The sequence below is a fragment of the Microtus ochrogaster genome, unplaced genomic scaffold, assembly GCF_000317375.1.
Source record: "Microtus ochrogaster isolate Prairie Vole_2 unplaced genomic scaffold, MicOch1.0 UNK44, whole genome shotgun sequence".
Lineage (NCBI taxonomy): Eukaryota > Metazoa > Chordata > Mammalia > Rodentia > Cricetidae > Microtus > Microtus ochrogaster.
The window spans coordinates 2,465,692-2,491,579 of NW_004949142.1; the positions used below are offsets into that span (position 1 = coordinate 2,465,692).

General features: G+C 53.1%; 2 protein-coding genes across 8 annotated transcripts in view; one reads left to right on the forward strand and one right to left on the reverse strand.

Annotated features, from left to right (window-relative positions):
* The window catches only part of Hdac5 (histone deacetylase 5), a 37,169-nt gene extending 18,535 nt beyond the window's left edge, over positions 1 to 18,634 (forward strand). For 5 of the 7 annotated variants that reach the window (XM_005369128.3, XM_005369129.3, XM_026777049.1 and 2 more), the window contains 24 exons: positions 5,329 to 5,588; positions 5,677 to 5,821; positions 5,906 to 6,020; positions 6,509 to 6,639; positions 6,802 to 6,948; positions 7,037 to 7,149; positions 7,478 to 7,609; positions 7,791 to 8,013; positions 9,998 to 10,209; positions 10,440 to 10,718; positions 11,386 to 11,551; positions 12,100 to 12,233; positions 12,550 to 12,670; positions 12,970 to 13,019; positions 13,174 to 13,281; positions 13,642 to 13,697; positions 13,816 to 13,903; positions 15,210 to 15,329; positions 15,590 to 15,687; positions 15,849 to 15,967; positions 16,359 to 16,492; positions 16,753 to 16,837; positions 16,973 to 17,138; positions 17,226 to 18,634. In XM_005369128.3, coding sequence (XP_005369185.1) covers positions 5,329 to 5,588; positions 5,677 to 5,821; positions 5,906 to 6,020; positions 6,509 to 6,639; positions 6,802 to 6,948; positions 7,037 to 7,149; positions 7,478 to 7,609; positions 7,791 to 8,013; positions 9,998 to 10,209; positions 10,440 to 10,718; positions 11,386 to 11,551; positions 12,100 to 12,233; positions 12,550 to 12,670; positions 12,970 to 13,019; positions 13,174 to 13,281; positions 13,642 to 13,697; positions 13,816 to 13,903; positions 15,210 to 15,329; positions 15,590 to 15,687; positions 15,849 to 15,967; positions 16,359 to 16,492; positions 16,753 to 16,837; positions 16,973 to 17,138; positions 17,226 to 17,265 — 3,242 coding nt within the window. In that variant the 3' untranslated portion in view covers positions 17,266 to 18,634. Of the gene's footprint in view, positions 1 to 5,328; positions 5,589 to 5,676; positions 5,822 to 5,905; positions 6,021 to 6,508; positions 6,640 to 6,801; positions 6,949 to 7,036; positions 7,150 to 7,477; positions 7,610 to 7,790; positions 8,014 to 9,997; positions 10,210 to 10,439; positions 10,719 to 11,385; positions 11,552 to 12,099; positions 12,234 to 12,549; positions 12,671 to 12,969; positions 13,020 to 13,173; positions 13,282 to 13,641; positions 13,698 to 13,815; positions 13,904 to 15,209; positions 15,330 to 15,589; positions 15,688 to 15,848; positions 15,968 to 16,358; positions 16,493 to 16,752; positions 16,838 to 16,972; positions 17,143 to 17,225 lie in introns of those variants that run through there. The other 2 variants (XM_013354440.2, XM_013354439.2) reach the window with 2 other exon arrangements.
* Positions 18,635 to 18,916: 282 nt separating this feature from the next.
* On the reverse strand, positions 18,917 to 23,556 carry G6pc3 (glucose-6-phosphatase catalytic subunit 3). Its single transcript, XM_005369131.1, has 6 exons — positions 23,171 to 23,556; positions 21,083 to 21,189; positions 20,451 to 20,541; positions 20,136 to 20,254; positions 19,789 to 19,930; positions 18,917 to 19,600 (listed from the first exon to the last, which is right to left on the reverse strand). The coding sequence occupies exons 1-6, from the start codon at positions 23,386 to 23,388 to the stop codon at positions 19,237 to 19,239; spliced, it is 1,041 nt and encodes a 346-aa protein (XP_005369188.1). The 5' UTR covers positions 23,389 to 23,556; the 3' UTR covers positions 18,917 to 19,236.
* Between the last annotated feature and the right edge of the window lie 2,332 nt (positions 23,557 to 25,888).

Sequence of the window (25,888 nt, forward strand, 5' to 3'; positions counted from 1 at the left end):
GTGAGCCACCATGTGGTTGCTGGGAATTGAACTCAGGACCTTTGGAAGAGCAGGCAATGCTCTTAACCACTGAGCCATCTCTCCAGCCCCATTTTTGATCTTTTGAGATGCAGTCTGGCAATATAGCTCAGGATGACCCCACTCCTACCCTGAGTATTAGGATTAAGCATATACTCCCACACCTGGCTATTTTGTGAACTTTAGAAACTTATTTGTGATGATGATGATTACTATCTTGGTGCTGGTGATCAAATACAGAGCCTCATATATTAGGCAAGCACTTTATCACCCTGGTCCATTCTGAGCCCATAGAAACACTCTGAGTAGTAGTCTATAGGCTTTGCTGGATTGCCAGAGTGAGGAACACACATACACGTGCACACACGCACACACACGCACATGCCAGGAGCCATTAATAATAATAGCCCTGACTAGTTCTTCTGAGATCTTCCGAGGTCTTGTGCCAAGCTCTCCAGCATTCTTTCGGGCTTGGCAGCCTGGGAGGTAGGTGCTCTGCTGCCATTTTGCAGATGCTTGCAGGAAGCATGGGGGGAGGCGCCTGGAGCCTTGACTAACAAGTGGCACAGCCTTGAGCCTGGGCCACCTCTTCCAAAAGCCCTCACTCTTAACCATCACATGATGGTGTTCGCTTGTGTTGCTCGACGAGTTGTGTAAATTGCTAGGTGAGAGTCATACCCGGCCTGCACATGTGGAAATGCTGTTTAAATTGTGGTAGAACCTGTTGAGCCTCAGTTGGCCTCCCTAGTCACGTAAGAGCACAGAAATAGATCATGGGAAACCGTCTCTGGTGGGGAGGGGTCATCGGCGTCATGGGCAGAGGAGTGCGAAGTGTGTTCCCTGCCTCCTTCCAAATTCTCTCAAAGCCAAGGCAGGGACAAGAGCCTTTTTTCCATTCTCCAAGGGGTAGACAAGGTAATTAGGCATTTGAAGAAGCTGCCGATTGCTGGCAAAGGTAGCTACCTGTATACTGGTGGGGCGCGCCGTCTTCTTGGGTGGGCTTTCTGCCTGTGCTGTCTGGAATGACGCCCCACACTGGAGCCAGGCTGAGCACATGCTTGTGCTTTGGAACATCCTGCTCACACTGGGAGCCAGGCCACCTGGGTTTGGACCCCTGTTCTGCTGCTGCTTAGCCTGTGGGGTCTTCTGCACTGCCATCTCTCTGTGAAGCTTGGCTCCCAAAGCCTGTCGCTGAGGGCTGAAAACAGATGGTTTCAAACGACCCCTCCAGGCAAAGTGACTCCAGAATCAGGAATGGTCTCTATAGGCCTTGTGTCAATCCTGAGTGTCACATAGCTTAATGCTGCTCCCTTGTAAGACAAGATTCCCTCCTTCCTAACTGGCTCCTCTCTTGAGTCTTCTTGGTAGATCTGAATCTTGGGCTGCTCCAGGGTCCGTCCATCTGTCCGTCCGTCACCCCCCCCCCCCCGCTCCGGTGGAATAGAAGGCACCCATTCCCTGCTGGTCAGGGTTTGTCTGACTTGTGATGTCTTCAAGGGAGGGTGGAGCATGGCTTGCAGAGTGTTCTAAGCAGGAGCAGGCCCTTTCCTTTGTCCTAGGGTAGCTAGATCTGTTGCTTTGAGCCCTAATTCCCAAAAGTACTGCCAAAACCTGTTTTTGTGGGCCAAACCTCTTATCTGCCTAGAGGCCACACTCCTTTGCCTGGGATTTGCTGTTTTACTTTAAATTTCATGGTTTTTGTTGTTGTTAGTTGAGATAGATAGGGTTTTACTCTGGAGTTCGGGCTGAACTAGTACTCTCTGCAATCCTCCTGCCTCAGCTTTCTGAATGCTGGCACGAGCCCCCATGGCTGGCTGTGGTTATTATTTTGTTTTTGAGGCAGGATCTCACTGAGCTACTCAGTCTGGCTTTTGCCTCACAGTCCCTTGGCCTCAGCCTCCTGCATATCTAGGATTACAGTGCGCAGCCTCCGGTTCACCCCCGAGGCCAGGCTGGCAGTGGGCACAGAGTTGCCCCATTAGTCCCGCCTTCTGAGGGGCCTGGGCATCTCGTATGATATAGAATCTCCTGGGCTAGTGGGATTCATTCTGCTAGTGGCAGAAGAGGCCGACTGGATGAGAAGGGAATACCAGTAGGTGTCAGCTCTGCCCAATTATACCCATGAGCTAGGCAGGTCTCTGCCTTCTGAGCCTGAGCTTAATATTAATATGAGCAGGGCCACACTGACGGCTGGACACGATGGCACTGACCACCCCACTGCCTGGGCTGGGGGCTTCTGCATGGAGGCCACATGGGTCAGTGTGCTCCTAAGGCCGCCACTCCCTGCAGGAAGCAAGGGTTTGAGTCCTTAGCGTAGGTGGTCAGTGCCTGTCCCTGGAGCCCTGGCACCTCTCTCCACAGGAAGCTCCTGGCATTGACACTGTTCTGCTCTCTGCAGGACAGCATGAGGCCTGGGGTGGGGGTGGGGTAGGTGAAATAAGGACCCAGGGTTTTCGGTCCCCTGTGATCTTGGCCTGTCAGGGGGCTCTGCTAGCCTGAGCTCTCACACTCACACTGTCATCTGAACACACCTCTCTGCCCACCCTTTCCTCCTTCCCAAAGTTCTCCAATCTTCCTAGGTCCACCAGGAGGCAACCAAGAGCCTCTTCCTGTCCTGACACACCCACTTCCCGTTCCAAGTGCTTGACTTGAATGGCAGCTGCTGTCACCTGCTCTGTTCTTGCCAAGCTGGCAGAGGGCACAGATCCTTAAGGAGATGCCCGGTCAGCCAAGCTCAAGGTTCTGTGCCAGGCAGACTATATTTTGGGGACCCCATTCTCTTGCTTCTCTGGCTTCCATCCTGAAAGGAGCCGGGTTGCTGCCTGGCAGAGCCTGGTTTGTTGCATGCTACAGATAGGTGTTCTTCTGATTCCTCCTTGCATACCACCGATGTAGGAAAGCCCTCTGGCTATCCCGTCACCTCACCTGCAGACCAGTGGGGCCCTGGTGCCCACTGCAGCACACAGCCAGGCATCTCAGCAGTGCTAGCAGCGGGAGGATCCCCCAACTCATGTGAACCCCTAAGCTTTCTGCAAGAGAAGATACCCTTCCCCACCACTGTTCCAACCTGACTTGAGGCAGGATCTTTAGACTCTTACCCTCTCTGGGCCGATGGGCTGGCATCTACCTCCAATAGCCATAGTACAGCAAAGGGACTGGTTGAAGCCAGTCTACATCCTTGGTGGGGTGATCAGTGTTAGGCTTGGAACTGATAACCCTCCAGCCAGTTTAGGACTTTGCTGAATGCTTGGGGGTGGAGGGAGCTGGGTAGACTAGAAGCTGGCCACCAGCTCCCTTGCTGCTACCCTGCTTTTTCACCCTGATGTAGAGAAGGTCCTCTCCAGAAAGGCCCTGGGAGTTTTCGGGCATCTTTCATCAGGGTGCTGGTCCAGGGCATGGAATAGGAGGGAAAGTGAGAGAGCGTGCCACGAGGGGTGGGGGGTTGTGTTTGTCTGTGTGTGTGACTCCACCCTTTATGGCCTCATCTGGCCACTCCTGCAGATGTGGCTCTGGCCTGGTGGCCACAGAGTCGTCAGTGTGGCTGACAGAGAAACCACAGAGGAATGTGCTCAGCTTATGTTGGGGGAAGACAGGGTACTGAGAGACATCCTGCTGAGGCTCTCCCTCCCACCCCCACCTCCCACCTCTAGTGGGTCTCCCAGGCGAAATAGGCTTAAGGATCATATATGGCTTGCCCCAGGCCTGGTGATGCCCTCCAGTGCTGTGTTTCCTGAGAACATGTGTGTGTGGGGGCTCTTTTTAGTCCCTACCACTACATCCCCGTCACTCTTGATGTAGGGTCAGGTGTAGGGGGTTGGGGGTTAGGAAGAATCCTGAACACTGGCAACCATCAGGATATCAGGGTTGTGTCCTCTCTGCCTGGGATACAGTGGGCCCCTTGGCTGGGCAAGTGTCTTCCTGGCCCCATGTGCCTCCCTGGGCTGGTGTGAGGAACACAGGATTTTTCTTTGGAGAAGTGGAGAGCAAAGGAGATGATCTGGTGTCGCCTTTCTCGCTTCCTTCTTCCCAGGCAGCGGTATCCTGCCTTCCCCTTCCGGTTAGCTGCAAGCCTTTGTGGGGTGTGGGTTGGGTTTCGGGCTCCCTGCTGGTGTGGTGTTTGCCCGGTCGCCCTGGCAACCATTGGGCAGTGATGCGGAATGACATTCAGTGACCAGAGGACAGTGTACAGGGATCAAGAGGTCAAGACCCAACCTTCCCATAAGCCAGTTGGAACTTTTCCCGTCCAGTGGCCCATTATCCATGTGGACCTCAGAACCACCCGGTGGATCCCTCTCCCTCTATGCCCTTCCCAAGGGTTCTTCCCCTGGCTGGAGACTGAGGTCCTTGCCACAGCTCCAGCCCTCCCCCTGCCATCACTCTTCCTGTCTGATTCCCTTTCCTTTCCTGTCTCCTCCTCCCACCTCCTCCCTGCTCTCCCATTCTCTCATCCCCCTCCCCCCAACACAGCTGCTGTTTGGCTCCCGCTATATATAGCGGTAATTACAATAAAAGTGTTGAAAGGAGATAATCCAGCAGAGGAAGCCAGGCTGACTTCCAGCCTTCTCCTGTCCCTGGCGTGGTGCTATCCTGCACCCCCTTTTTCCTAAGGCCTCCTGTTCCCACCCTGCCCCCCCCCCACACCATGCTTGCTCCCCCTCATCTGCCTCATCTGCCCCAGCTGGGATTAGACTAACTCACAGAGAACAAGCTACCCGGAAGGTCTTCACAGGCCCTATCCCTGCCTCGGTTTCTCTTCATGTATAGGCTTAGGCGGGGAGAAGGCAAGGGACAGCGAGTGAAAGCTTAAGATTTATATTCGTAGCCTGGTTCCTCAGTCACCTGACTATGTTTGGTCAGGTAACTCAGCACTCTCTCTCTGCCTCAGTTTACTTATCTGTGAAAGGGGTACTAATGACAGAATTGAACTCATATATCACTGCAGTGTAAATGAGCTGTGCATAGAAGATGTCTAGTATTAGCTGTCAGTGACCATATCAGGTGTTGAGTTCTGACTCTCTCTGGCTGCTCCTCTTCACACTCATGCATAGATACAGTTTTTTCCTCGGACCCATGGCCTTACGCATGCCATGCCGACCCTTCCTGCAGCCCTGTTGCATACATAGTTTCTTATCGAAGTTCATGACTTCAGCCTCATTTAAAGAAAGTGGACGGCAGCATCCATGGGTGGAGAGATTTATGTCATTAGGGTCTAGTGGACCTGTCTGGTAGTCTCTTGGGCCGTGGGCCAGGCTGTCGGGACCAAGGGCAGTCTGGGGCTGGACTCACCACTTGTGTGTCTTGTGCCCACAGTGGAGGTGAAGCCGGTGCTGCCAGGAGCCATGCCCAGCTCCATGGGGGGTGGAGGTGGAGGTAGCCCTAGCCCTGTGGAGCTTCGGGGGACTCTGGCAGGCCCCATGGACCCTGCGCTACGGGAGCAGCAACTGCAGCAGGAGCTCCTGGTGCTCAAGCAGCAGCAGCAGCTTCAGAAGCAGCTCTTGTTCGCCGAGTTTCAGAAGCAGCACGACCACCTGACGAGGCAGCATGAAGTCCAGCTGCAAAAGCATCTCAAGGTGAGCAAGGGGGCTCGGGGCCCACCAGAGTGGCAGCCCTGCCTGGGCCTGGCTCACCACCGCCTCTGCCCTCCTGCACCTACCGCAGCAGCAGCAGGAAATGCTGGCAGCTAAGAGGCAGCAAGAGCTGGAGCAGCAGCGGCAGCGGGAGCAGCAGCGGCAAGAGGAGCTGGAGAAACAGCGGCTGGAGCAGCAGCTGCTTATCCTACGCAACAAGGAGAAGAGCAAAGAGAGTAAGACCAGTGGGCAGTTCCTGGGCCCTACCACGCCGTGGCCCCAGCTCCAGGCACCCAGCTCAGCTGTGCCCTGTCCCATAGGTGCCATCGCCAGCACCGAGGTCAAGCTGAGGCTCCAGGAATTCCTCTTGTCGAAGTCAAAGGAGCCCACGCCAGGCAGCCTCAACCATTCCCTCCCACAGCACCCCAAATGCTGGTAATGGCTCTGGGGGGCAAGGGTTGGCAGAGGGACCCTGCTCAGGGGCTGCCTGGTTATAGGATGGCTTGGGGCTCCCTGTTTTGCAGTCTGTCCTAGTAGGGAGCTCTCCATCCTATTTCTCTCCTCCCTTTCCCAGGATTCATGTCTTTTTCCCCTCTGTAATGTCGACCCCTAGTTCCATGAGGGAGAGGGGTGGAAGTAACCATCCCCCATGTGGCCTTTCCATAACTCCCCTTTCCTACGCTGTGTGTGGTAGCATATGCCTATAGGTGTAGCACTCAGGATGTAGAGGAAGAAAGACTAGGGGTTCAAATTTATCTTCAACTACATAGCAAGTCTGAGACCAGCCTGGGCTGTATGAGACCCTCTTTCAAAACATATATAAAAACAAACAAAACAAAATCTTGCAAATCAAACAACTTGCCTTCGGTGGCAGTTCAAGTGGGTAGGTGGTAACCCAAATCCTGCTTCCACCCCACCCCCAGGGGAGCCCACCATGCTTCTTTGGACCAGAGTTCCCCTCCCCAGAGCGGCCCTCCTGGGACGCCTCCCTCCTACAAACTGCCTTTGCTTGGGCCCTATGACAGCCGTGATGACTTCCCTCTCCGCAAAACAGGTGGGTGAGTCCTGGCTTCCAGGAATATGGCTTCTGGGGTAGAGGTGGGCTTATGCCAAGGGCAGTGCTGTGGTTTTGAGTTGTCCCCCTCCCCCCTCCACGGGTGGGCTGGGCTTCAGGTTGGTGTGTAGATCGATCTGAGTCCAGCCACTTTCTCTCCAGCCTCCGAACCCAACTTAAAAGTACGTTCGAGGCTAAAACAGAAGGTGGCGGAGAGGAGAAGCAGTCCCCTCCTGCGTCGGAAGGACGGCACTGTTATTAGTACCTTTAAGAAGAGAGCAGTTGAAATCACAGGCACGGGGCCTGGGGGTAAGGCCTCCTCTCCTGTCCTAATTGTGAAGGTCTGGGAGGAGGGGTGGCTCAGAGCAGGCCCAGGTGACAGCCACTTCTCCTGTAGTGTCGTCCGTGTGTAACAGTGCGCCCGGCTCTGGCCCCAGCTCTCCCAACAGTTCCCACAGCACCATCGCTGAGAACGGCTTTACTGGCTCAGTCCCCAACATCCCCACTGAGGTACAGGACTGACTGAAGCTGGGATGGGGTAGGGGCACAGAGGTGCTCTTTCTTTTGGAAGGAGGAGTTTGCTTCTTCTGGCCTAGCTGAGTGTTCAGCCTAGATGCCTCTATGTACATTTGGAGGGTCTTGCCTGGATATGTTGCCTTGAAAAGAGATTTGTCCCGCAGGCCCCTGAAGGGATCTGATCTCTCTGTTACCCCCACTTGGGGCTCAGGGTTGGGGGAGTGAGAGACCATTCAGAGCCCTTGGCCTTTGTCCAGGTCGCCCCTCTTGGCTGTCTCTCCTTTGCCTGCTTTCATGTCTGTCTCTCCTGACTGCTCCCCAGATGCTCCCCCAGCACCGGGCCCTCCCTCTGGACAGCTCCCCAAACCAGTTCAGCCTCTACACGTCTCCTTCTCTGCCCAACATCTCCCTAGGGCTGCAGGCCACAGTCACCGTCACCAACTCGCACCTCACCGTAAGTACAGGGCACATATCCTAGCTCCGACTTACCTTCCCCAAGGCCCTGTGAGAGCTGAGCTGGCATGACCTGATCTGGTGGGTGGGCAGAGGGTACAAGAGGGATGCTGGTCTGAGTTGGCAAGACAGGGGCAGTATCAGTCTGTGCCTTATCTACCATCACCCTCCAACTTCACCAGGCCTCCCCGAAGCTGTCGACACAGCAGGAGGCTGAGAGGCAGGCCCTTCAGTCCCTGCGGCAGGGTGGCACGCTGACTGGCAAGTTCATGAGCACATCGTCCATCCCTGGCTGCCTGCTGGGCGTGACATTGGAGGGCGACACAAGCCCTCACGGGCATGCTTCCCTGCTGCAGCACGTTCTGCTGCTGGAACAGGCCCGGCAGCAGAGCACGCTTATAGCTGGTGAGTGGATAACTGTGTGCCTGAGAAGGGGTGTTTGACTCTCACGGTAGCTCAAGTCAGACCTATCTCGTAGACAAAAGTAGCCGGGGGTACTCTTTAGCCTTGCCACAATCATTAGCAACATCATTGATTTCTCCCATGCTCTGAAAACATCACGTACCAGTGTTTGGTATGCCAGGCACTTGACTGAACCTGCCACTGTTACCAAGTTCATATTCCATAGCAGAGCTGGCCAGCAGGAATAACACAGACCACACTGAGTTTATTCAGTTAGGTGGGTTCACTGTGTCACTATGTAGCCCAGGTTGACCTCAAACTTCTGACAGTCCTCTTTCCTCTGCATCGAGAGTCCTAGGATTACAGACATGACATATCATACCAAGCTACTAACCATACACTTGATTTAAAACTTTCCCCACATTTAACACTTTAAAGAGAACTGAGAAGGTGGCTCACTGGGTCAAGGGATAGCCATGCCGGTGTGAGGACTTGAGTTCAGAGCCCCAGTTTGCATGCACAGCCAGACATGGTAGTTAGTACAAGGTTGTATTTCGAGCACTCCCACGTGAGATGGAGGCGGAGAAGGGAATTCCTGGGAACTTGCAGGCCAGCTGGCCTGGTGTACATAGCAGTAAATAGTAAGAACGCTGTGTTAGGCAGGGACTGACACCCTAGACTGTCCTCTGGCTTCTACATGCTGCATACACACACATGAACATGTGCACACAGAAACAGCACGCAAACACTATTTTACTTTTTATTTATTTTTTTGGAGACATCGTCTTACTATGTAGCTCTGACTGGCTTCAAACTCGCTGTGTAGACCAGGCTAACCTCTAACTCGCTGTGTAGACCAGGCTAACCTCTAACTCAATGATCTAATGTACTTTGCTGTGATTAAAGATGGGTGCCTCCAAGCCTAACATATTTTTTTCTTAAAGAAATGGGTGGAGGGGGCTGGAGAGATGGCTCAGTGGTTAAGAGCACCGGCTGCTCTTCCAGAGGTCATGAGTTCAATTCCCAGCAACCACATGGTGGCTCACAACCATCTGTAATGAGATCTGGTGCCCTCTTCTAGTGTGTGGGCATACATGGAGGCAGAATGTTGTATACACAATAAATAAATAAATTAAAAAAAAAAGAAATGGGTGGAGCCGGGAGGTAGTGGCGCACGCCTTTAATCCCAGCACTTGAGAAGCAGAGGCAGGTGGATCTCTGTGAGTTTTTTTTTTTGGTTTTTTTTGAGACAGGGTTTCTCTGTAGCTTTGGTGCCGGTCCTGGAACTAGCTCTTGTAGACCAGGCTGGTCTCGAACTCACAGAGATCCGCCTGCCTCTGCCTCCCGAGTGCTGGGATTAAAGGCGTGCGCCACCACCGCCGGGCTTCTAGAACTCATTCTGTAGATCAGACTGTCCTTGAAGTCTTAGAGACTTCTGCCTCCCAAGGGCTGGGATTAAAGGCATGTGCTAACATTGCCTGGCTTATATATTTAACTTCTATCTAGAATATTATTATTATTTGAGTTTTTGTTTCATGTAAGCCTTGGAATCCCAAATATGTTTCATTCTGGTAGCACATGTCAATTTAGGCTGTGTTTCAAGGGCTCACTTATTGCCCATAGCAGTGACATTGGACAGCATTAGACAGTTTGGCCCTTAGTACTTGCCAACATTCTTAGGGTCTCTGCTAGAAAGACACATGGCTTTGGCCCAGAACTTCTCAGCCTGGCAGCATCTACAAGGTCTACCAGCAGGGGATCTTGTCGCAAATGGAGAGAACTGGTGATTGATTGTACCTGCGTGTGGTGGGCCCAGGACTACTTATGCACACTCAGACAAATCAGAGGGACAGAAAAGTGACCCTAGGAGGGCTTGCTGTGCCTGTGGCTCAGAACTCACTGTTAAGATATAGGGAGGAGAGAGAATGGGGCTCAGGGTCCCCCACCCCTCCAAGTAAGTGTTTACTTACCTTCTCCACCTCCATAGTGCCACTCCATGGGCAGTCCCCATTGGTGACGGGCGAGCGTGTGGCCAGCAGCATGAGGACAGTGGGCAAGATCCCGAGGCACCGACCTCTGAGCCGCACTCAGTCCTCTCCACTGCCGCAGAGTCCCCAGGCCCTGCAGCAGCTGGTTATGCAGCAGCAGCACCAGCAGTTCCTAGAGAAGCAGAAGCAGCAGCAGATGCAGCTGGGCAAGGTACATGCAGACAGGCAATGTCCTGGGCTACCCGGAAGTGATCCAGGCTGGCGAGACACACGGGGCGGAGGGGGGGGAGAGGGGGGGCTGAACCTGGGGAGCTGAGTGCTTGGAGGAGCCACCTTCGCGGTTTCCAATTCCCATAGAGTCCCGTGGACAGGTGCCTGGCTGGGACAGGGAGAGAAAGGCTAAAGGTTCCCATCCCCCGACAATGCGCTTTCTTCTCCCAGATCCTTACCAAGACGGGGGAGCTGCCAAGGCAGCCCACCACCCACCCTGAGGAGACAGAAGAAGAGCTGACAGAGCAGCAAGAGGCCTTGCTGGGGGAGGGGGCCCTGACCATGCCCCGGGAAGGCTCCACAGAGAGCGAGAGCACCCAGGAAGACCTAGAAGAGGAGGAGGATGAAGAGGAGGAAGATGAAGACTGCATTCAGGTCAAGGATGAGGAAGACGAGAGTGGTCCTGATGAGGGACCCGACTTAGAGGAGTCCAATGCTGGTTACAAAAAGGTACCTCCCACACATTGGTCTCCACTGACTGTCCTTCCCCATCCCCTGATTTGCTCTCTTGATTGTCAGTCCCCAGTGGTGCGGTTGCCAGTTCTTGAGCAGCTTTCTAAAGAACAAGAAGGGGAGGAGAGACTGGGGGAGTAGGAGGGGGATCCTGTATGGTCCCTGAGCTGTGCCTGCCTGGCATTCTTCTCCCTTTGTGACTGCCCTTGTCTCTCTTAACTGTGCGAGTGCGCTTCTGTGTGCACAGGGCCTGTGTGTATCTGCTTTTGTGCCTGCGTCGGCTGGTTGTGCGTTGGTCTCTGCGTGCTTGCGTGCGTGTGTACACACACACCCCCACTGTTACTACAGTGTGCCTTGAGCCTAGTGCGCTCCATTCATTGCGGACACAGCCCCAAGCCCTTAGGCCTGACTCATCCCGCCCCCACCCACCCACCCCCGTCCTTCTCAGCCTCTTACCTCAATGCTACTAACTGGAGTGACTCATCACATGCCCCATCTTCCCCATCTTGCCGGGAGATGGCAAGGCTGGAGTGTCTCCTGTCCCTGGAGGGAGCAAGTGGGAGGAGGGGGAAGGAAGAGACTTGGGGCCCTCTGTAGGCTGAAAGGACCCTGTACTCAGTGCCATTCAGACTGAGCCTCACCCAGCTGTCTTACTCCTTTGCAGTTGTTCACAGATGCCCAGCAGCTACAGCCCCTGCAGGTGTACCAGGCACCCCTCAGCCTGGCCACTGTGCCTCATCAGGCCCTGGGCCGCACCCAGTCCTCACCTGCTGCTCCTGGGAGCATGAAGAGCCCCCCAGACCAGCCCACTAAGCACCTCTTCACCACAGGTAAGCCCACCACTGTCCATTCCATCCATCCACCATGCACCAGGGGCTTGGATATGTAGCATGTGGTGTCCTGCATACACACTGCATGGAGGGGAAAGGGGTCTTCATCTCTTCCTGTGCCCCACAGCTGTTCGTGGGAGCAGCAGCAGCTTCTCTCCAAGGAGGAGAGGCAGCCTTGCTCCTACTCTCTGGGGGGCAGTATCTTCTCTGTGCCTCCTGGCCTCCTTCCTCCCTGTGGGATTGACAGTGAGGCCCCAGTAGACCCAGAAGGCTTTTACCCATGAGGCTGCCACGTGCTTGGTTCCTCACCAGGGGGGCCAGTGCATGGGCAGATGTGATGCGGAGAAGGAGGACTGCACCATGGGGGTGGTAAAGGGGTTGCAGAGGACAGAGAGTGGGACCAGCTTCAGCCAGGCTGGGTTTGAAGAGAGGAGAGAGGGTTGTATGTGAATGTTGGCGGATAGCTAGGGTAGCCATAGATAGTCATTAGGACCGGGGTACAGCAGGGTTCAGAACAGTTCTGGCTGACACAAGGGTCTGTGGCCCAGGTGTGGTCTATGACACGTTCATGCTGAAGCACCAGTGCACGTGCGGGAATACACATGTACACCCGGAGCACGCCGGCCGCATCCAGAGCATCTGGTCCCGGCTGCAGGAAACTGGGCTGCTCAGCAAGTGTGAGGTGAGGGAGCCCCCTGCCTTCAGCTGGGACTTCCATCTGAGTGATGCCTTCACTCCCCTTCTAACCAAGCCTCTCCCACACCCTAGCCCTCCAGTCAGCTCTGAGACCTCCCCAGTTCCATCCCTTGTGATCTGCTTCCCTCATGGTCCCCAGCTAATCTGGGAAAGAGTCCTGGAGTGGGGTCTCTCAAGGGCCAAGGCGTAGTTTCTCCAAATCCTTTAGTTCTGGAGGTTGGCTCTGTGAGCATTGGGCTGTAGTTGTCAAGAGAGTTGAGCCTTGTCAACGCTCTCTGGCCTCTCTTGACCTCCTCTGGCAGCGGATCCGGGGTCGTAAAGCCACGCTAGATGAAATCCAGACAGTACATTCTGAGTACCACACCCTGCTCTATGGGACCAGCCCCCTCAACCGGCAGAAGCTGGACAGCAAGAAACTGCTTGGTGAGTTGCCGGGAATGGTCCCACGTGTGTCCTCAGTCTGAGTGTGATGGGGCTGTCATAAAGACCACCGAGGCAGAGTAGCCAGCAGTCCTAGTGGGTCACATCCCCAAGACGCAGATTGAACATACTGCAGGGTATCAGGCTTAAAGGTGGACTTGATGGTGGTCTGTGTTTCTTCCCAACCTGCCATGTCCCTACCATAGCAGAAGATAGAGGTCTCAGCTGGCATGGACTACATGGCCCATGCCAACTGGCAAGTGGGACACCTATCAGAGCATCTCTGTCCCTCTTCTCTGCAGGCCCCATCAGCCAAAAGATGTATGCCATGCTGCCTTGTGGGGGCATTGGGGTGAGTTGGGTATGTGGGAGTGGGCAAGTGGCTCTCCTAGCTTGACCCATTCCTCCCTGCCCCTGTGGCTGCTCGCCTGCTCTCTGGTGCCCACTCCCATTCCTCCCCTCCCCCTGCAGAGGGCACACTGAAGCCCGATCTCCTGCCCCTGCAGGTGGACAGCGACACTGTGTGGAATGAGATGCACTCCTCCAGTGCTGTGCGGATGGCAGTGGGCTGCCTGGTAGAGCTGGCCTTCAAGGTGGCTGCAGGAGAGCTCAAGGTAAGGTTATACTGTGGCCTCTGCACTCCTGGCTGCTTCCTGTGTCTTTAGGAGCAGGTGTGCAGGGGCAGCAGTGACTTCCGCTCATCAAGACCATTGTCCTTTGCCACTTTGAAGTCTTGAGTGCTAGGATGGGGACAGCCATGGTTTGAGGGTCATGGGGGACCAAGTAGGCACTGAAGCCTGAGGCTCTTGTGTGTATCTGCAGGGGAGAGACAGCTGTTTGCTGGGGTCCTGCAGTTGGCGTTCATAAAAGTGCATTTCTGTGTTCCCATTCCTACTTGGCTTGTGCTTCTCTCCTGTATCTACCCTGTCCCTGACATGGCTTTCCTGACAGTTATCCTTCTGCTTGTACTTCAGAATGGATTTGCCATCATCCGGCCCCCAGGACATCATGCTGAGGAGTCCACAGCCATGTGAGTACCACTCTGACCTGACCCTGGCCCTCTGCCATCAGCTCTTCCTATCTTTTACTTGAAGCAAAACTCATGTCACTCAAGCTGACCTCCCTGCCCTCTCCTCCTCCCCACACAGGGGATTCTGCTTCTTCAACTCCGTAGCCATCACAGCTAAACTCCTGCAGCAGAAGCTGAATGTGGGCAAGGTGCTCATCGTGGACTGGGTAGGCAGTGGGCTGGGATGCTGGGCAGGGATGGGCAGAACTGCCAGGGAAGGCCTTCAGAAGTGCCTCCACCTCTGGGTGGCACTAGGACTCACTCCTTGGCATCACATGTTCAGTTTATATCCTTCCTGCTTCATCATCAGACAGTCCTTTTTTGTTTTGTTTTGGTTTTGGTTTTGGAGGCAAGGTTTCTCTGTGTAATAGTTCTAGCTGTCCTGGAATTAGCTCTGTAGACCAGGTTGGCCTTAAACTTACTAAGATCCGCCTGCCTCTGCCTCCTGAGTGCTATCACCACCCAGCTCATCAGGTGGGTCCTTTCATTCAGTGGGATGGTTCCTCCCTGGGACACCCCTGTGTGTTTTTAGCCTCATTCACTGCATCTTCCCCCTAGCAGCCTACAACATCCAGATGATTTCCTCCCCTGAGCGATAGGGACCGGGTGTGACCACTACTACCAGAATCTTTTTCTCCTTGCCCTTACCATTGGGGCTGCTGTGTGCCAAGAACATGACACTTGTGCTGCTCACAGCCACCTCTAGCAGTGCAAAGTATTCCTCTACTTCTCTAAGTGAGGACACTGTTTGGGTTACTTAGCAAAGATGCTCCACCTCTGCTCCTGAGGCTGTGGGTGTTCCTCAGCCTTCTGTCATGGTGGGGAAAGTGAACACACCACTCACTGTGCCTGAGGACTCACTGGTCATTGACCAGCAAGGGCAGTTTTTTTTTTTTATTTTTTTTATTTTTTATTTTTTTGGTTTTTCGAGACAGGGTTTCTCTGTGGTTTTGGAGCCTATCCTGGAACTAGCTCTTGTAGACCAGGCTGGTCTCGAACTCACAGAGATCCGCCTGCCTCTGCCTCCCAAATGCTGGGATTAAAGGCCCGGCCAAGGGCAGAATTTTTGAAATCCAGTTTTGGTTTAAAAATATGTATGCAGCCGTGGTGCACAACTATAATCCCAGCACTCAGGATTGAGCATTCAAGGCCAGCCTGGACTACCTAGAGAAACCCTGTCTCAAAATAAAACAAATTCATGTAAATGTTGGATCCTTCTTCAGAATTTATTTGCCTGTGTTAAATTTCTTACTTGCCTGGGTTTCCCTTGCACTTCAGTGAAATGGGTTCTGCAGGGAGACAAACCATATCCATCCATGGCTGTAGAGCCTGGATTCAGTGTCACGGCCCTGGAGCCATTGGTGGCCTCATCTGCAGAGCTAATGGTAGGGTGGGCGGGGAACAGGTGGCATGTTAGCCTTTGGATTAGAGCTTAGACTGGTACCCAAAGCACCCTCCACTTATCCTCATCAGGACATTCACCATGGCAACGGCACCCAGCAAGCATTCTACGATGACCCCTCTGTGCTCTACATCTCGCTGCATCGCTATGACAATGGGAACTTCTTCCCGGGCTCTGGGGCTCCTGAAGAGGTACAACTCCTGGGCCTTCATGTCAGCCCTTCCCAGAGGTAGCACACTGGGACCTGGCAGGATGGGACTTGGCAGGAAGCCACAGAGGCCCATTCATGATGCTGGTCCATGTGGCATTTGAGGGCTCCCAGGGGGAGTACCACACAGGTCTGATTGCCAGCTGGGTAAAACAGGTCAATGGAGTGAGACGTTGGAGGCAGGGGACGGGGCAGTGCTTGGGATCCAGGGCGGTGACAGTAACCTCTCTTACCTTATGCCAGGTTGGTGGAGGGCCAGGCGTGGGGTACAATGTTAATGTGGCATGGACAGGAGGTGTGGATCCCCCCATTGGAGATGTGGAATACCTGACAGCCTTCAGGTGGGGACTGAGAAGGGCCAGAGGAGGGGTGGGACCCGGAGCTGGCAGGGGTAGCAGGCACTCAGTTGGGGTGGTGGAGGGGTATGGCCTCAATGGAGAACAGAGTGTGGCAAGGCTCAGCCTGGCCTCTGTTGGCATTAGCTTGGGCCATCCCTTTACAGGACAGTGGTGATGCCCATTGCCCACGAGTTCTCACCTGACGTCGTCCTAGTCTCCGCTGGGTTTGATGCTGTTGAAGGACATCTGTCTCCACTGGGTGGCTATTCTGTCACCGCCAGATGTGAGCCTACTAGGGGTCTGGGAGGGTGTGGAACACTGAGGCACAGGGGACAGGGAATAAGTTGGCACTGCAGGGAGCAAGTCTAAGACTTGCTAGCTCTGCCCACCCTTCTGCCAATCCTGCCATGGGGACCGGCAGGTAGAGGTGGAGTAGCAAACAAGTATCTTCCACTGGAGCTCGCTGGCCTTGACCTACCTACCGGAAATGCATCTCATCTTAGCCTGTCCTCCACTAAGTTCACTGACACTGTACTTCGTTGTAGCTGTACTGGGGCTTAAGTCTGCTGTCATATTTTGTACGATATGTTTCATTTCTTGTTTTTTTTTTTTTCTCCTTCTGTCTCTTTGATACAATTTACCATTCAGCTTTTTCTCTTTACTCCCATGCAAAGGTTTTGGCCACTTGACCAGGCAGCTCATGACACTGGCAGGGGGCCGGGTGGTGCTGGCCCTGGAGGGAGGCCACGACTTGACTGCCATCTGTGATGCCTCTGAGGCCTGTGTCTCTGCTCTGCTCAGCGTGGAGGTGAACGGGGGGGACAGAGAGGTGGACAGCAGGTGGGGCTGATGGGTCAGCAGGGATATCCACTTCCCTGGGTCCAGTGGCCTCAAAGGTTCCTTGAGGTTTGCCTAGGTCTGAGAATATTTGGCCAAGGAAGACTTGCTGATCAGGGCTTCCTCCCAAAAGCCAGTGCTTCCCAGCACAGGAATGTCTGGATGGGGTCAGCTGGACAGCTAGGCATTGCTCTTTATCCCACTCTGAGTCCGCCCTCCTTCTCTCTGCAGCTGCAGCCCTTGGATGAAGCAGTCTTGCAGCAGAAACCCAGCGTCAATGCAGTTGCCACACTAGAGAAAGTCATCGAGATCCAGAGTGCGTGGGGACAGGCAGAGGGGCTCATACTTCAACCTGCTCGGCGGATGAGGCATATGGGCAGTGGGGTACCAGGGCTAGCAGGTACATATGGACCTGTCTGCTCTCCCTGAACCTGTCTGTCCCTCTCCACAGGCAAACACTGGAGCTGTGTACAGAGGTTCGCCACTGGTCTGGGTTGCTCTCTGCGGGAGGCTCAGACAGGTGAGACAGAGGAGGCCGAGACTGTGAGCGCCATGGCCCTGCTTTCCGTGGGGGCTGAGCAGGCCCAGGCCGTTGCCACTCAAGAGCATAGCCCCAGGTAGGCTTCTCACCTGGCATCCCCCTGTCCCGGCCTAAGGTAGTGAGTGCTCTCTACTCAGTGGCATCCCTGTGCTTGTCCCCACAGGCCAGCAGAGGAGCCCATGGAGCAGGAGCCTACCCTGTGACACCCTGGCCCCCATTCCTCTGGGCTTCATCATTGTGATTTTGTTTATTTTTTCTATTAAAAACAAAAAGTCACACATTCAACAACGTGTGCTGTGTGGGTCTCTCAGCCTTGCTCCCCCAAGCTGCTCCAGCCCTCCCGCCACATGGCCCAGGCCCGAGCTTTAGCAATCCCTTCCTTCTGTAGGGGGATGGGTGCAGCATCCACGTCTCCCCTCTTGTCATCTCGCCCCAGTTCTCTGTACTCTCTCCTACCTTGGACAGTACTCCCAGATAGTACCTCCAATTCTGGAGCTACCGAGATGGGAACAGTAAGTTGGTGCCTTGGCTTCAGCTGGCTTTTGGGGAACGCCTTAATTTCACCTGTGCCCCTCTCTGTCCTCAGGAGGATCCACTACTAGTTAAGACACGGAGTGGAGTGGGGTAGACTTCCACCCTATACTCCCCTTCCTTTCTGTCCTCAGCATTCTGCAGACGTGTGCCCAGGATGTGGGTCTTAGATTTGCGGCCAAATTTCTTGCTTCCTACTCCCAGGAACCCAGAGGGTACAGGGGGAGCTGCGGCTGGGTTAGGAGGAGCCAGGAGGACCTGTGTACACAGGCAGGCTCTCCACTTTATCCTGTTGACCTCCCTGCGTAGAGAGGGGGAAAGCTGGACTCTGTGTGGGGGCTTCAAGTTCACGCAAGCCCTTCTGATGTTCTGGACCAGATTTGCTCAGCCATCACCTGGAAGTGGAAGCAATCAAGACTCGGATCTCTTCCAGAGCCTTTTTGCTTTGAAGCCTGGGGATGGTGAAAGAGGTGGTTCTAGGATAGATAGGGCTAGAACCCTGGCCAGAAGCCCAGGGTATGGGGTGGGGAAGGGCTCTCAGCAGGAGGGAGTTTGGGGCTGTCCATCTTCTTTTCCAGTAACCCTGTGTCCAGAGGCTGGAGCGCACAGGCTTCCAGTGAATGTGGTCTAGCTTCTAGGAAACCAAAGATGGGAAGTGGCTCCTAGGGGGCCAACACTTCCTCCCCTATACCACATTCTCTCTATCTCCTTCCATCCCCAGGACCCAGCAGTATGTTTACATATTATCCTGCTGGGGGCCTGAGCAGGGTTGAGGGAGCTGGGGAGTTACTAGTTTGCTGTGTGTTTGTGTGCTGTCTAAATCCTCCTTGCACTGAGCCCAGGGCTCCGGGCCTCTCACTTTCCCTGTGGGCTGGTCTTACTCTCATGGAAACCCATTCCTGCTCTGTCGTGAATGAATGGATTCTCGTTAAGTATTTTGTATCCTGTCACACTGTCTCCTTGTGTAAATAAACTTGTTTGTGGCAGTGCCTTCTGGGAATAATGTCTGTTCTCTGGGTTCCCAAATGGAGTAAAGTTCTCATTCCTGTCCTAACCAAAATGCTGTCTTTTTTCTTCAGCCTTGGACTAGAATTGAATCTGAGAAGCAGGGGAGTAGGGTGGGAGATCTCTGTTCTCCTGGAGGGTATCCACTGTTGCCACCCTATCTCGAGAGAGCTCTGCTGTGGCCTTGGCAGGGAGGAGAGAGGAGGTCTCAGCTTTGATTTCAACCCCCTTTTACTTTTGTCTTTGTATGGGGTGGAGGCTCCATTGGTAGGGATGCAGGCAAAGTCAGTGGAGACATGAGCATGGGCTAGGAAGGAATCCAGACGTTTCAAGAGCTTTATTAGAACCTTCCTGAGCTGCCACCTGTGTCAGGAACCCAGCTCCCCATCCCCACCAAGCCTGCTGGTTTCTCTTTCTTTTCTTTTCTTTTCTTTTTTTTTTTTTTTTTTTTTGTGGGGACCCTGCGGGAAGGCAGGAGACAGCCTCATTGGGAAACAGAGGTCCTTCTTTAAAAGGGGGCTAAAACTGCATAACATGAGACAGAAATGCATTTAATGTGGGCTGGGCCTGCTTTCGAGCCCAGGGAAACGAGGAGTGTTGTCTTTGGGGCAAGAGAATGGCAAGGGAGGCAAATGACATCAAGAGGAGTGAATGGGTGGTGATCCCTGGGCACTGAATGTGTGCACTAGCCAGGGCACAAGGGCCAAGACCAGGCAGGGCCAGAGGGTATGTTTGAGGAAGTTGAAGATGTAGAAGAGGCTGATCTGAGGTGGGTGGCCCAGCCATTCCAGAATGACCAGCAGCCCAATGGCCAGCATAAAGCACGCTATCTTCTGGCCATTTCCTAGGTGTACCCGCCGTATCTGGGCATAACAGGGAGAGTGTAGGGCAATACCCATCCCCAGGGCAGCTCCCGAGTCACGGCTCAGTGAGGCAAAGGGCCGGCTGTCCAAATGCACCCACTCGGGTCGCTCACACCACTTGGAAGCCAGGTTGATGGACCTGTGGGGAAGAAGAGTCTTTGCCAGAAGAGCCTGGAATCCAGAGAGCCACTGGCTCACAGCCATCCTCCCTTGGGGGCCCTACTCATGTATTCACTCCACATCTGTCTAGGAACAGTTTGTGTGTCCTTGGTAGCCACTGTGAACCAGAGACCCACATATCTAGATACAGCGCCCAGCAGGACTTACCAGGAGAGATCCAGGCCCAGTGTAAAGAGAGTCCAGTACATGAGGCTAGCCCCCAGCATAAGGGTCAGAGCGGTCAACCCATAGAAGCTAAGTTCCCGTTCCATGGGCACCCGGGGGGTCATCAGCCAGCCAAGGACAGCGCCTAAAGGGATGCAAAACAGTTTCCAGATGTTGGAGGAAAGGATCTTCCCCCTCACCTGCAGTTCATTTTGGGAGGAAAACTAAGACAAAGTCGGGGACCTCGAGGTTGGCTCTACAGAAGCTGGGAATGCTGGGAAGTTCCTAAACTACTTCTCCCACCGCCAAAGACATCCCCCTTGGCCCACCCTGCTGCCCGGATTGCTCACCACTTATCAGGCCGCCCAACACCTGGTGAGGGAAATGTGCTAAGAGGAAGACCCGAGAGAGGCCGACAGCCAGCAGGAAGGTGCAGTAAGCCAGGCCAGGAATCACCCTTACCCAGGGGCTACGAAGAAGAGAGACAGGCTGCTCAAGGGCTGGAGAAGGAGCGTGATTTGCTTTCCTTCCGCGTCCAAATACTTCAGAGTTTGAACCGACCCCCCGGGTCACCACAGCTCTAATTCAGCTAATTCCCAACTAATACGCTGTGGAGCCTTTGAGGTCGAGGATGCGCCTACTGGTGGGCAATACCGTGGTCATACCTGCGGGACTGGGAGGCCACCTGAGAAGAAATGGCTGTCATTATGGGCCAGAGAGCTGCTCCCGTGATCATGCAATGGCCAGAAGGGCTGCCTGCCGGGAGATCCAGAAGTTCACGGTGAAAAAATAAAGGTGCAACCCAGGTGCCCCTGGTGATCCCTCAACACGTCTGCCTCCCCTGAACGTGAAGACAGCTTGCCCAGTACCAGCCTATCACTCCCCCAAGACCTTTCTTTCAAGGTCACTGTTCTCGGGCTGCTGACTTGCTGCGGCCCTGGCTTTACTAGAAGGCGAAGAGCCAGCATGAGGCATGCCACTCAACCTGGTCTTCCCTGGAATTTGTTTTCTGGACCAATAACTGAGAGACTAGGCCTGTTTGGACCACCCTAGCTGAAGTATATGGAAATGTTTATTCAAACCTTTTTTTTTTTTTTTTTTTTAACTTTTTGGTTTTTCAAGACAGGATTTCTTTTGTGAACAGCCCTAGCTACCCTGCCAGGTTGACCTTGAACTAGAGATCCACCTGCCTCTGCCTCCCAGTGCTGGGATTAAAGGCACTAGCCATCACTGCCCGGCTAAATTTATCTACACCGTAACCACGTCAAGAATGGGAGGAGGTTGGAACTTTTCTCACCTGGGCCGGTCTCACAAGAAGATGGGAACTGGTGAACCTGGATTGGAGTCTGGCTGGAGTACCCAGACTCATGCACCCACCAAAAGGGCCTGTCTCCAAACAGAAACCTAGAAGACAAGATACGAGACCATATGACATGCACACAGTGTTAGAGGGATCCAGGGGGCAGCAGGAATCAGGAGGCCCTGCTGGGTGCACTCAGAAGGCACTGATTCTAGCTATTATCTTACCATGACTTCCTACTTTAGAACAGAGAAGCGCATATTTTCCTCTTAAAGGGATCTGGAGGCCAGCGGGTGTAGAGAGACTGTGTGTGTGTACATGTGTTCTGAGACATGGGACCCACTCTTACCCCTCCCACTGCATGACCAGCTCTTCTTAGGACCCGGCCTTCCTGGCCACCTTCCCTGTCCCCTTCTCAGGCCCCTGGTTCCAGCCTGAGTTACCCACTCCTGAATTACATAGGTGAGCGTCTCGAGTGTGAAACTGGGAGGAGGGACTGTACAGAGGAGTCTGAGAAAAACTACGGATGAATCCCCCCTCCCCCCACACTACAATCCAACTCCCTTGGCCTAGCAGGTGCTTGTCTGGCCTCTGGAGCACCCAACATGGACAATGCTGCTGTGGCCAGAAAGAGAAAAAGGGGGAGAGCAGGAAGCAAGATGCTGGGGGGGGGGTTGTTCAGAAGAGACTTTCCTTTTCCCACCAACAACTGAGCCTCAAACACAGACAGCAAGTGTTGACCACAAAGCTATAAAATGAATATGGGATCAGGCATACTAGTGTACACCTGTCATCCCAGCACTGGGGACACCACCATTCTGGGTTAGACAGTGCAACTTTGTTTCATTGGAAGAGGAGGAGAATTAGGGCTTTCATACTCAGATATTAAGCAGGGGGCTTACACAGACTCCAAGGGAGGGGAGAGCAAAAAGTCTAGGATGGGACCGTTAGACCAGAAGGAAATGATTATACAATTTCTTTTAGGGTTACAAGTAAGGATGAAGCCCGTGTGGATAGGGCGGGAGGGAGGGGGACTCCTGGTCTGTTTTCCAGTGTGTCATTCTAGCCCATTCAGTGTCTCCCAATGAGCCCCCTTCCTACTTCAAGGCTGGGACAGGGCATCAGCAGCTGAGGTGGAGCTGTGTGTCCAGTAGTTCCCTTCCATACTCCAAAGACAAAACAAACCAACAAGTTGGCACAGATAAACAAACCCCAAGCGCTGCAGGAGGTCCAGGACTATCGGGCTTCTTAGAATGAGAAAGCTATATTAGTAACCGCTGCTCCCTGAAGGGAGGGGCAAGACTTCCTTTAAGTCCCTAAAGTTTGGTACCTCTTAAACTTCACTGTACACTATAACCAGGGGGCCTTGTTAAAATGCAGATCTGGCGGGGGCTGGAGAGATGGCTCAGTGGTTAAGAGCATTGCCTGCTTTTCCAAAGGTCCTGAGTTCGATTCCCGGCAACCACATGGTGGCTCACAACCATCTGGAATGAGGTTTGGTGCCCTCTTCTGGCCTGCAGACATGCACACAGACAGAATATTGTATACATAATAAATAAATAAATAAATAAATAAATAAATAAATAAATAAATAAATGTTTTAAAAAAATGCAGATCTGGCCTGGAGTCTGAGATTTTGTATTTCTCGTAAGTCTTCAAGCATTGCCTATGCTCTTGAGCCCGAACCAGGGACCGCATCTTATTTTACAAAGCAGCTGGTGCCTAGCACAACGTCAAGCAAATGAGCCGATGAATGAAACGGGCAGCTAAGAAAGAAGACTTTCGGCTACCTAAATTTCTGTCAATAATTGCTACAATGTAAATTTCAACTACAACTAAATTTGGAGTTTCGCAATCAGAAGGTCTGAGGCGGAGGCTGTATTTGCAGTTGAACACGCCCCTTAAGTCATTTCTCTGATTGGGACAGTAAAGTGTGGTGAGGTCTGCGGTCAAGATCTAAAGAAAGTCAAGGTGAAAACTAGGCCCTAAGGGATAAGGGTGGCATTGGCTTTGAGGTACCTACTAGAGGGAGATTAGGGCCTCAAAGGGGTAGGGGACCAGGATGCCCTAAGCATCTCGTCTTACCACTTGAAGACGAGGTTGAGCCACTCAGTAATGAAGGTGATCCAGAGCACGGAGATGCCCAGTCGGCGAGAGGCGTAGTAGGCCGCGGGGAAGAAAAACGTAAAGAGGTTCTTGGGATCTCCCAGAAAGGTGACCCAGAGCCACGTATTCTCTAGCCCGGGGAGCCGGTTCTGCAGCGCTTCAGCCATCGCGATGCCCGCGGTCAGCGTGGACTCCATGGTGAATCAGGGGCCCGTCAGGCTGGGTTCGTTGTAGGGAGCAAACGGAGGAGCCCTGGCAAAACCAAGCCGGTACCTACTAGCCCTCTAGATCGCCCCCGTTTTCTAGCCCCGGGACCCCGGGACCTCCCACCAGGGGTCTAAACCAAGCCCCGCCCCCGCCCGGCCCCCCCCTGCCCCGTTCCCCCGCAGCCTCTGGCACACGCCAGTTGGGTTTGGTGGCCCGAACTGTTTCCTACGGCGCTCTACCCCGGCCTTCCTCTCTACTGGACAGCGGAGGGGACAAACCTTTGCGAAGGCGTTTCCTCGGGGGCCCCACGTGGTCGCGGTTGCCAGCACGTGGGCTGCCGGCGTAGCGAAGAAATCCGCTGCTGTTCCGGGTCAGGGAACAGATGAACCTGGGGACCAGCAGTGTGTCCCGGTTCCTTGTTCTGCTGCTGAGAAGGCGGTTGTCTAATCTCCAGGGTCAGGGTACCTTCGGAATCTGACGTCTCTTCTCCAACATCATTACCCACGTCTCTCAATTCTGCATCATTTAGAGAGAAGGGAGTCAAATTGGAACTCCTTGGTTTCACACACCCTCTATCTACTCTGCCTCTAGTTCAGGATTCTCCCACCCTACTTCATCTTCATCTTGATTTTGAGACGTCTTTTTTCAGGAACCCAAAGCTTAGCATGTGTGTGTTATGTGCAAGAAACTTGCCTTGCCCTCACCTCTACCACCCTCCTACCATTCAAAACCCTCGCAGGGCAGATAAACCAAGAGATCGTAATGGGAAGAGGAAGGGCACAATCCTACAGTTTTTGAGATAATGTGGAGGGACACAGATCACAACTCTTCTAGGGGAAGTTTGCTTAGAGGTAGAGAAACGAGCCTATTGATGCACCTCCTTGATTTTCTTTTTCTTTCTTTCTTTCTTTTTTTTTTTTTTCAAGGCAGGGTGTCTCTTGTAACCTTGGCTATCCTGGACTCACTTTGTAGGCTGGCCTCGAACTCAGAGTTCTGCCTGCCTCTGCCTCCGGAGTGCTGGAACCAAAGGTGTGCACCACCACGCCCGGGTGCTCTTTGTTTTTAGTGCCTCAAGCTACTTTGTTCTTGAAGTTTTCTGAAGAGTGGTTGAAAATAAGGATATAAAATTAAGACGGTGGGCGGGGAGCATGCCTTAAATTCTAGCACTCCGGAGGTAGAGGTAGGTGAGTCTCTGTGAGCTCAAGGCCAGCCAGGTAGGTTTACTGAGCTAGTTCCAGGACAGCTAGGGCTGTTACACACAGAAACACTGTCTTGAAAAACAAAAAAACAAAACAAAAAAAACCCCCCCAAAAAAACAAACAAACAAACAAAAAAAGGGTTCTCTGTAGCTTTTGGAGCCTGTCCTGGAACTAGCTCTTGTAGACTAGCCTGGCCTCGAACTCACAGAGATGTGCCTGCCTCTGCATCCTGAGTACTGGGATTAAAGGCGTGCACCACCACCACCACCTGGCTCAAGAGAACCAAAAAGAAAAAAAATTAAGACAGTGTTGTGGAGGGAAGGTGGATGTAAATCTCAGTTCATGCCCTTGAAAGTGTTCTTGCTTCAAAAAGCCAAAATTTCATACTGAGTTTATTTCTGATACAGAGCCTTGTCTGTCCTAGAACTCACTATGTAGATCTTGAGTATGTAGACCTGACTCTGCCTCTACTGGAGTTAAGTTTGAGTTTATTTTTGAGTCAAAGCAGGCCCAGGCTGGCCTTGAACTCCCAATTCCTTAGAAGTGCTGCAATTATAGGCATGGGTCACCACTACCCATTTTTTTTTTCTTTCAAGATAGGGTTTCCCAGGAGCTATGGAGCCAATCCTGGAGCTTGCTCTGTAGACCAAGCTGATCTCAAACTCACAGAGATCTGTGCACTTTTGCCTCCCAAGTGCTGGGATTAAAGGTGTGCCCTATCACCGCCCGATCTACTCCCTGCTTCTTGAGGAGGCTTTGAGATTCTGCTCTGGCTCCATCCTCTAACCACTTCACCATCGACATCAACACCTTGATTTGCGATTGTTTACTCTGAGTTGCTAGGGATCCAACAAAGCTTGGCGCACAAGAGTCAAGTCTTCAACCACTAAACTATATCCTCAAGCCATACTTTACAATTTTTTAATTATTATTGTTTGTATATGTGTGGAGGACAAAGAGTTGGTTCTTTTCTTCCACTAAAACCTTTCCACTCACCATGAGGGTGCTGGGAATTGAACTTAGGTCCTCTGGAATATTTAAATTGTGGGGCCTGGAGAGATGGCTCAGTAGCTAAGACTGCTCTTGCTGAGGTCCTAGGTTCATTTCCCAGCATTCACATCTGTTCACAGCTATCTGTAACTCCACACGGAATCTGATACCATCTCTGACCTCCACAGGGCATGTGGCATACATACGTATATGTGCAGGCAAATTACTTACTCATAATAATAAAATAATGTAGGCTGGTGGCGCACACCTTTAATCCCTGTACTCGGGAGGCAGAGACAGG

Coding starts and splice junctions, on each gene's coding strand:
- G6pc3 (XM_005369131.1), bottom strand. CDS start 23,388: ATGGAGTCCACGCTGACCGCGGGCATCGCGATGGCTGAAGCGCTGCAG. Junction 20,542..21,082: donor TTCTTGTGAGACCGGCCCAG/GTGAGAAAAGTT, acceptor ATCTCCCGGCAG/GCAGCCCTTCTGGCCATTGC. Junction 19,601..19,788: donor CTGGGCCTGGATCTCTCCTG/GTAAGTCCTGCT, acceptor TCTTCCCCACAG/GTCCATCAACCTGGCTTCCA.